Source organism: Xiphias gladius, chromosome 22 (genome assembly GCF_016859285.1).
Source record: "Xiphias gladius isolate SHS-SW01 ecotype Sanya breed wild chromosome 22, ASM1685928v1, whole genome shotgun sequence".
NCBI lineage: Eukaryota > Metazoa > Chordata > Actinopteri > Istiophoriformes > Xiphiidae > Xiphias > Xiphias gladius.
The window spans coordinates 13,735,001-13,745,259 of record NC_053421.1 but is presented as its reverse complement, the minus strand read 5'-3'; the positions used below and the strand labels follow the sequence as shown (position 1 = coordinate 13,745,259).

General features: G+C 39.7%; 1 protein-coding gene across 1 annotated transcript; it reads left to right on the top strand.

Moving 5' to 3' along the window:
- Positions 1 to 2,703, top strand: LOC120784308 (endothelin-2). The gene is made up of 5 exons (XM_040118007.1): positions 1 to 114; positions 674 to 830; positions 1,044 to 1,157; positions 1,830 to 1,877; positions 1,976 to 2,703. The coding sequence occupies exons 1-5, from the start codon at positions 57 to 59 to the stop codon at positions 2,064 to 2,066; spliced, it is 468 nt and encodes a 155-aa protein (XP_039973941.1). The 5' UTR covers positions 1 to 56; the 3' UTR covers positions 2,067 to 2,703.
- Positions 2,704 to 10,259: the final 7,556 nt, after the last annotated feature.

The window sequence follows — 10,259 nt, the reverse complement described above, 5'->3', positions numbered from 1 at the left end:
CTGTAACTGTAAAGATAACAGTCTCTCTGGAGAGCTCCATCCATCTGCTATCAGCCATGACTACTCACACCAGTGTTCTTCTCTTCATCACTCTCTGGGCTGCCGTGCAGGATGGTGAGTCTATTTTTTAAGACATATTCAGTTTTAGAGGAATGTGCATGACTCGTGTAAGTTCATCACCCTTAAATCTACCTCAGAATTTTCCTAGTTATGCCTAGTTAAGAGAATTTAAAGAAATACTTTTGGTTTCTGTTAGACAAATTTTAGTCTGTGGCTCACATACTGTATGTAAAATTGCAACAATCTGAGTCAGACTGCACAAAGCAACATGATCATGACTGTATGTTGGCGCACAGACATGTTTTGGAAATCCCTGAAGCACAGGAAACATAATAGGTTCTGTTTATCACACAACAGCTTCTCATTGAAAACTGTGAAACCTTGAGTACTGCTCACTGTAAAAGACAAAATAGTCATGATTTTTAGTAAAAAGAGACATTTGTGAAGAATAGTTGGTAAGTTTTTCAATGTTCTCATTTACGTTTTTTTGGTTTTTAAAAAAAAAAAAAAAAAGAAGTGGACATGAGTAAAAGGAGGCAGGGACACTGACAGGTTGGTTTGGCTTGGCTGGAGTTGATGTTCATTGAGTGAGTGGCTCTTCATCTTGAACTAGGTTTGGGTCTTCCGGTCATGAGTCATCTGAAAGTGGAGGCTGGCGATGGTTTCCCAATGCAAAGAACGAGGACCAAGCGCTGTGCCTGCAGCAGCCTGCTGGACTCTGAATGCCACTACTTTTGCCACCTGGATATCATCTGGGTCAATACGCCCAGGTGAGCATGAGAAAACACACACAATGGAGGATGTGGGTCAGAATAATTGAAATCGCAGCACAACAGTCAGTGCATTGTACACTCCCAGTCCAGTATCTGCAGAATAAACATGTGTTATCGTTATAAATTATATTACTGCATGAGGTATCAAAGAGCAAAGTCTGCATTGTCTTTGTGTCACTAGGGTGGCACTGAGTCTCTTTCTCCCTGCAGTAAGACAACAGTTTATGGTCTAGGCAGTCCTCTGGCTCGAAGAAGAAGGTCCACTGGCCGCTGCACCTGTGACAAAGCTGATGATCAATCCTGTACCAACTTCTGCCATCACAGGTGAGTCGGGGAGAACCAAAGCCACACTGTGAAGCATCATTCAAAGGCCCTTGTGAGCTAAGAAACTATGTTTGTGACGGCAGGTATTAGTGCCCTTTGAGGAGGACGATAGTGGTGCATCCTGAGGGAACATCTCATTTCACTGCAATGTTATTATTAGCCTAAAAGTTCTACTTGTCTGAGGGTGTGATAATCAAAACAATATAGCCAAGGCCTGAGGCAGTAGAATAATCTAAGGCTGGCATGCAAAGTGCACAAAGCTTGTTTCTGATTGGCTTTGAAGCCCAAGGAGTGGTCCTCACAGCCAAGATAAAGTTTATAGGGTCTGGAGGGAATGAAAGGCCAAGTAGAGCATTGACGTTTCCCAGCAATGACAAACGAATAATGTCACTGCCTAAAAACAGTGGAGACAGTGACAAGAGGCAGAATAGCTGCTAATTGGGTGCACTGTTTTCTTGTAACATTAAACATTTAGTGAGCTTGTAAAGATAAAAGTTTTTTTGGGTTACTGAGTGTAAAAAAAACTAAATGTGTTGGATGCTTTCATGCAAGTGGGGTGTTCTTTAGCTACAGAAATGCCAATAAGACATTTAAAGTGACTGCAATGTCAGGCCAACTTTATTTCAAAGATACCGGTCATTTCCGATAACAATACTGTCTCCTTGTGTGCAGCCCTGAAATCAAATCTGTGAAGAAACGTCAACTCAACATCATCCTAAGGTGAACTTTGAATTACAAAAAAAACCCATTAACGCGTACAACTTCACTTACAGTTTGATCGTGTTTTTTAATAATGTGACTGGCTTCTTGTTCCACAGAGCTTTGGCCAGCAGGCCCAAGAAAGCTCAGAACGCAGCTAATCCATACAGAGACGGATCTTCTGAGGCTCAGAGGAAGAACACTCGCTAAACGAGGTGGCTGTCGAAGCAGCAGGAGTGAGAGAGAAAGAGAGCAGCGAGCACCTGAACAAATGACACTCCTTTGATAGAGAGGAGGGGAAAAAAATGCCTGCTGAAAGATGTGTCCGACGCAGGAAGGCCAAAGTGCCACAAAGTTGTCTGTTTGTATCCGGAAATAGAGGGTGGAAAACAGTTCACGCGGAGTTCTGCAGACACATTATGGAAACCACATGTGGTGGATGAGCACTGAGAGGAGCTACTACTGTATCACGACATGAGAATGCTGTACCTGTGGTCATGTTTGACTTTGGACTATCAGGTCGGTAAGAGGTGTACTGACAGGCCAGGCCAGCACTGACATAGCAGGATTTAACAGAGAGAGAAGGACATGAATACTATACATACAATTACAGGAATTTCTCACATACGTGGCATGATTTTACTCATTCTTTTGTGAAATGCATTTGTATTCTTTGTTTTATGGATAAGCAGATTTACTATTTTACAATTTAAAAGATTACATTTTTTTCCTTTGAGACTTTGTAGATTTAGATGAAAAACATTTTGTGGACTTGTGGAAATCATGTTAGACATCTCATCAAGAATGGCAAATATGAATTACAACTGCTCTGTATCAAGCATTTATTGTGTGCTAAAGTGTCAAATGCATAAATTAAATTTGAATCATGACAATATTTGCCTGTTTCATTCTTTAGTATCTGTTTGTCAATTAAACATTTTTGGTTGTAAATATAAATGAAAACTTTCATGTGATAGTTTTAGTCTATAAAACTAAAACAAAACTCTGACCCCTATATTGTTTTTGTCTCATACTTCAAATGCATGGTATTCACTGTTTGCTTTAAAAAAATAAAGTGTAAAAAAGTGCACAGTGTAAATAGTGATTACTGCAAAGAAACCATACATTAAGCATAATTTGAGGGAATAAATCCTCTTAGGCGGCATGTGTGATTCAATTGTGTGACAAGCAAACACATTTCTGAGTTCAAAAGGAGGCCTGAGATGGATGAATGGTCCAGGAATTCAAGGCTCACAATAATAGTAAATTTACCTGGTATTCAAAGGCAGCATGGCCTGTGTTATCATTAGGATCTGTGGAAAGAATGCAGCGTTTCGCAACTTTGCTCAGGGGGTGAGAGAGAGAGGTGCAAAATGCCGTGTCACCCCGTGTTCCCTTCTCAATGCTTGTACAGTACATGCCGGCCATGCACACCTGAATATGCAAGAAGGCAGACGAGGGCTGGAGCCGAAGGAAACATTTGCAAAAGATGATTCATTGTCATCTAATGAATAAAGCGGCAGCGAACTGACCTGCTTTTTCCCTCCGATCAAATAGCTTTGATGAATGATAACACTGAAGTGTTAATGTGGCTCTAATTTCAGCCGTAGGTTTCCCTGCCTCATTGCATTTTGTTTCATTCCTGTCATACTTCTCCTTCAGCCTTTTTTTTTTTTTCCTGGAGAGACCCCCTGCAGCCATCTTTTCCAAACAGGCCTGAGCATAGTCAGATGCCCAGAAATTGGCAGAGAGAACTGGTCTCAGCCACAGGGTTATACAGGTAAAGCAACTGTTACTGCCTGTACGGGAGGAAAACTGATTGAGAAATTGACTTAGATATTGGGTCTGGATAAATTCTAACGATAGAGAAAGAATAATAGCTTTGAAGCTGTATGACTCTGAGTCCAGTAATTAGGTTCGATAGGATGAGCCACTGATATTTCGTCCATCAGGGCACTAAAAACATGTTCATACTAAATCAATTCACATGCCACTGTTGAACTATTTCGCGGAGTGACATCTTTACTGCCTTAATGACTGTCCTACAGATTGTACAATTAATACAATTCAATTATATTTGAATTATTTTGAATTATATTTTTTCAGAAATGGTCAAATGCTTCTAAAATTTAAACATTATAATGCCATCGGGGTTCTTCCTTTTGTAATATGTTAATGTCATTATTGGCAATTTTGACAATTTAGATATTGAAACTTAAGCTGGTAACAATGTACTTTAAATCCCCATATTTAGCATTTATAAACAGTCTATACATATTTAATAAATGTTTATAACACACTAAAATGTAGTTATATGCAGACATAAGGACATCTTTGGTGTTACAACTAGATTATAGTGTTATAAACTATTTTTTAAACATTTATATGCTGTTTATAAATGATAAAAAGGGATTCAAAGTAAAGTGTTGACATTAATCTATTTGTGGCAAGTCAAAAGTCTAGGATCATGTAAAATTAATGAGTTCCTATGCATGGATCATAGTGAAAGTATAGAATTATGATTTCCCTTCATGTTGTTTTTTGACAGTGCAGACTGGTGACGTGGCTCTAATAGTGTAGGGAATGTTTTCTTGGCACACTCTGGACCCTAAAATACCAGTCAATCATGATTTGAATACCAGAGCCTATCTGAGTATTACTGATTTATGGCTACAATTTTCCATCTAATAATGGCTACTTCCAGCATAATAATGCACCATGTCACAAGGCTAAAGTCGTCCCAAACTGGTTTCATGAACATGACAATGAGTTCAGGTACTTCGGTGGCCTCCCCAGTCACCAGATCTGAATCCAACAGAACACCTTTGGGCTCTGGTAGAACGGGAGACTGGAAGCATGAATGTGCAGCTGAAAAATCTGCAGAAATGATGTGAAGCAGTCACATCAACATGGACCAGAAACTCAAAGGAGTGTTTCCAGCATCTTGTGGAGTCCATGCTACGAAGAATTTGAGCTGTTTTGAGCGTTAATGGAGGCCCTACCCAGTATTATTAGGGTGTTCCTAATAAAGTGCTCCGCAAGTGTATATGGATGGTAGGAAACACATATACACATCTCTATATTGACCAAGATTTTACAACAGACAAAATAAACCTCCACCTCACCTCCGCCGTCCATACACAACTAGCATACAGTGCTAACGATATAAATCAGTTATAGAAAAAGCTTTGTATAGCCTGTATGGCTATAAATTTTAGTTTTGTTTAATAAATTCCAACTTTTTTAAAAACCTGCCCACTCCAAACTCCACACCTAGTTTTGCTTCAGCCACTCTTAACTGATTAATAGACCAGACTGCCAGGCAGCCATGCTTGAGCTACACACCGCCTCCTGAAAACGGAAGTTGATGATTGGTTAATGGAAAGATGAAGAGCAAATCATTACTCTGAAAAAAGTCCCGCAAAGTGTGTGAGCAGACATTTTAAATCCGACTTGTCAAGTCACTGAAGTAATTTTCAGTCAATCATACAGAGATACACAGGTGAGAATACGTTTTGATATGTGTATATGTGAGATGAAACTTCTGTGTTCTTTGTATTGAATTTATTTGGAGAATTTGATGAAATGAGGCACTTTGTTGGAAAACTGGGTGAAACTGAGTGAAGATATGATTTACATTTAGATGTAATTTAAAGATGTGTGTGAGCCTGATAGAAATGTCAGTTTTGGCACTTTGAAGAGAGAGTCGGATGGTTTCTCTCCAACTACTATGGAAATTTCAGCTTGTGTTCATATTTGTTTATAATATATAGGCATCTAATTCAGACCTTCCTTTGTGTTTTCCGCTAACAGTGCACATGTCTGTTGTTCTTAACACATCCACGTCTAAATTTGGATAAAAGTTTTTTTAATGAAGGTAAAGTTACACAGTATATCCCAAATTTTAACATCTTCTCATTGACTTTCACTTGATCTGGGAATAGATTTTAAAATGTTTGATTACTTCAACCCTCTTTAGATCAAAGAACACTAAACTCGTGTTCCTACTGACAGACCTTTAATTTCAGATCCTGCCTAAATACAAATGATAACTGTTTTTTTTTTTTAATTTTCTGTCTTCTATCCTTGTTCAGTCCAAGGAATCAGCAAAAAGGAGATTCAGTGGCAGACTGCCCGGACAGAGAAATGCTCCAGGCCACCCGAGCCCTGAAATTCATTCAGCTCCAGCTGGTTGAACTGGCCGGGGACTGTGACAACATGGTCCAGAACGGCCTGGTCAGCTCTCACTACTTTGTGGAGCTTCATAATAAATTAGAGAAGCTTGTCCACGACGTAGGTAGAATCGCACATCACTCATTGGACTGTTTTATTCAGTGTTGAAAGTTCAGCAAATAGAAAAAGATTTTTGAACTGATGGAGCAAAAAATTCCGACTGAAGTCAACCTTTTTTTAAACTTTATTAGCAGTGCTCTATGATGCCGACTACAACTAAAACACAGAGGTGTAAGAATAACCAGTATAATAAATAATATTGATTTTGTCATTTGTAGTTTTTTCTCCAAAAAACAAAAACTCAAAACCACAATCACTGACATAATAGGTCAATTTATCCTATAATAGGTAATCAGTTAAAACTGCCATATGAGAGATAGACATCGGCCTGATAAAGCCAGGTCCAGGTCAAGTCGCTGGTTTTGGTCTGATTGAGTGGAATATTTTTAAGAGGTACAGGTTAGCAATCCTAATTCCCTGTCATTTCTTATAATTCTAAAAGGGCACAAATTTTTCATTAACCACACTGCAATTATTTTTTTAACTTATATTTTTATGGACTGCAAAATAATACAGAGTTTGTAACTAAAGGTGGTTCCTAAAATTAGATTCAATGTTTTAGACAGTCCTCTATGATGACCGGGCTAAAAACGGGGCTGCTTTTTTTCACTTCACTCACACCATATATGCTCCTACCTTATATACTCTTCTGTATTCATTTATTACATAACATGCTTTCTGTCTTTCATGTGTCTGATTTAGACCCGCGCATCCTGCAGTCCTCCTCTGAGGAAACCAGAGAGGAGTGACACAGTGAAGACTGTTGGCAGTGGTGCCTTTGGGTGAGTAAGACAGACTTCTTTCTTTGCGTCCAAACTGATTCTTTGGATAGTGCCAAGAGTCCAGTCAAAGTACAAACGGAGATGAAACGAGAATGTGATGTTGTTGTAGAAATTCTTTTTTGCTCACCATATGAATTTGTCTGGACATTTACTTTTTAAATCAGAGCTGATGTTTCCAGTATTTTGTCTAGGACTGTAAACCTTGTGCGCCACAGGGAGACTGGTCAGTTTTATGCCATGAAAATGATCAAACAGCAGAGACTGACAACAATTGCTTGTGGAGTGCGACATCCTCACCTTTACTGACAACCCCTTCGTTGTCTCGATGTTTTGTTCGCTTGAGATGATGACTGACCTTTGCGTGGTGATGGAGTATGTAGGAGGTAAGGATGGTTTCTTTGTGTTATATTTGTTTAATTAACCAGGGTTAGTGCACACGATTAGTGTATGAAGCACAGTATTAAAGTTACTGTCCCCTATTTCTTTTTTGACTCAGACCCACTGTACACATCTGGCACACACTAAGAAGACCTGAACATAAAATCTGACTCTATCTGTCCTTATGTCTCCCTCTGACCTTGTAGGTGGGGATTGTGCCACAATGCTTCAACGCTACAAGCGTTTTCCATTGGACATGGCATGCGTGCTCATCGCAGAAACTGTCCTGGCTGTGGAGTACATCCACAGCTATGGCATTCTGCACCGTGAAACTGTGAAAACAATATTTAGCACACTTTTTATTTTTCAATTTCTGGTTTCAGGCATCATTTTAAAAAACTGTTTGCTAAGCAACCATTGATTTTTGCCAGCTAAAGTGCTAAGATTGTAATGATTTGACAGTTGCTGTTCAGGGGCGTGGCTTGCAAACTGTTGATTACAGTGCAGATTCCTTAATTTTTAGACTGGCTATATTTTTTAAGATGGAGCTCTTAATGAATAAATCTAATGAATAAATCTTCAGGTTTCAGGTTGATGTTTCATCTAACATGAGACATTTTTCTGCTTCCTTCCTTTTATAGTCTATTGATCAGCACCACAGGCCACATTAAGGTGTCTGATTTTGGACTGTCCAAGATCGGTCCAGTGAATATGACAACAAACAAACAAACAAAGAATGCACTGAGAATATCATCAAAGAGTTCACGGACACAGAGGTTAGTCTCTTCTCTTCTCCATTTCTTTAAACCTGTGTTGATCCAGTTTTATATGTGTTGTAGTGCTTGTTAATCATTTTCTGTTTCCTCTCCATTTCCTCCTACAGATGTCAGGTACTCCACTGTTCCTAGCACCAGAAGTGATCACCACCTAGTCTATAGAAGCCTATAGACTGGTGGCCTGTGGGGATAATTCTGCATCAGTTCCTGCTCGGCTCAGCCCCTTTTAGTGGACGAACAGTAGACAAGCTCTTCTATCGAGTGGTCAAAAGTAAGGATCTTTAGTTCAATTCATTGTCCTCTCGTCAGATGCAACCATTCTATGCATTTATCATTCTAGCAGTTCTGAATGAACCTGTCTGTATTTTAAAGACAATTGAAAAACATTTTCCCACTACATTTAATTTATCCCTAAAACAGAAATGTAGCTTTCATTACTTATTTCTTTTATATTTGGGATATTGATCTTTATACTATAATACGATAAGGATGTTTTTCTAAAGGCATTCTGCCAGTCCCTTTGATGGCGTAGATATTTTTTTAAATTTCTTGATCAGGATGACTGATATGTATTTCTTTTCCAGAAAAATCATCTGCCCACAAGATGAAGTTACTGTGCCAGCAAATGCCCAGGACCTCACCACCCGTCTCCTGAAGAAGGACGCGGTGAAGCGCCGGGGTACAGGTAAGTTGCAGCTTTGCAAATGATGGACACATGGATGAATACAGTTTGACACATAAACTACATAAACACGTGTGGAGTAATAGGCCGGTGAATTCCAGGTTGTTTGCACACAAACAGTACATAAGAGCACTAATGCCACCACTGTGACTAAGTGCAGGCCCAGATTTGGGATGTGTGCGCCTCATGATTGTCTACCGCTAAAATGACTGTAGGCCTGTGCCTGTTACAGAGAAGGCTTGAGTACCAACCGGGCACGTCGGTAAACTGCCCCTGGGGTCCCTGATATGCAGGGGCCACCAGTGTCAAAAAATATTTATTCACGGTTTGTTGCATATTCCCAAAGTAATCCCGAACCCAGGTATTATAGCATCTATAAAAAAAAAAAAAACTGCATAAATTGCACAGAGACTGTGAGTAAGGGGAGGTTAAACGACCACAGCAGCTCAGTTTTTGCTCTGGGCCCCTTAATCAGTTAATCTGCCCATGATAACAGGTGGAGCTGTTCCATTCAGTTCCACTGAATGGAATTACTTCAGCCAACTAACGAAATGACTGACTTACACAGTACATCATTAAAGTGCCATTTTTCTGCTTTCGCTGTTTGGTATCATTTGAATTTTTGCTCTCCAACATTAAATTGAGGTAGCATACAGTATATTACCAGCTTGAGACTCTGCATGTCCTGAACAGGGAGTTTTCCTGTTGCTTTTTGTCGCACCTGCTCTCTCCATATTTATTATAGTACTAACATGTGTCATGGTAAGGGAGACTTGCTTGATACACCTTAATGAAAAGGTCGTCCACAGAGTGACTAGGTCCTGATAACTGCTGAGAGCACCAGAGACCTTTGAATGATAGTTCACATTTACTGAGTGTTTTTGTAACGAGGGACGATATGAGAGGGGCCGGGGGGGCGGTGTGGAGAGACTGGGTCAGGTGCAGCTCTTACACCCCAAGAAGTGTAGATGTACAAACTAAATGTTTGAGTGTCGTACTTCTTATCTAGGAGGAGCCAGGGAGGTGAACAAATATCCCTTCTTTGAGGATGTGGACTGGAGCATCCTCCCGAATCAGGACTGAGTATTTGTCCCTGAGCTGCAGAATGATGAGGACACCCACAACTTTAAAAGTAGGTGCCTACAACAATTTCTACTTTGATAACAGGCTGTCGTCTTTAATTTAAATGTTGTTTGGTATTTAAGCAGGCAGTTGGATTTGTCATCATCGTAGTCCTCATGTATAGACACTATATCTGTTTTTTCCAGTAATGTCTGGTGGTAATTTCAGTTAGGATAAATATACCGTCAGCCTTTCTTTTCATGACTTAATGCATGATGGTTGTTGATGCGTTGTCTACAGACCAGTCAGACACAAAGAGCCTACTGTCCACAAAGTTGAGATACTGGAACGTGAAAGAAGAAGAGGAGGAGGTTGATGAAGGCTATGAGGAGAAAGACTCAAAGGACCTTCATCATGACAGAGAAGAAGA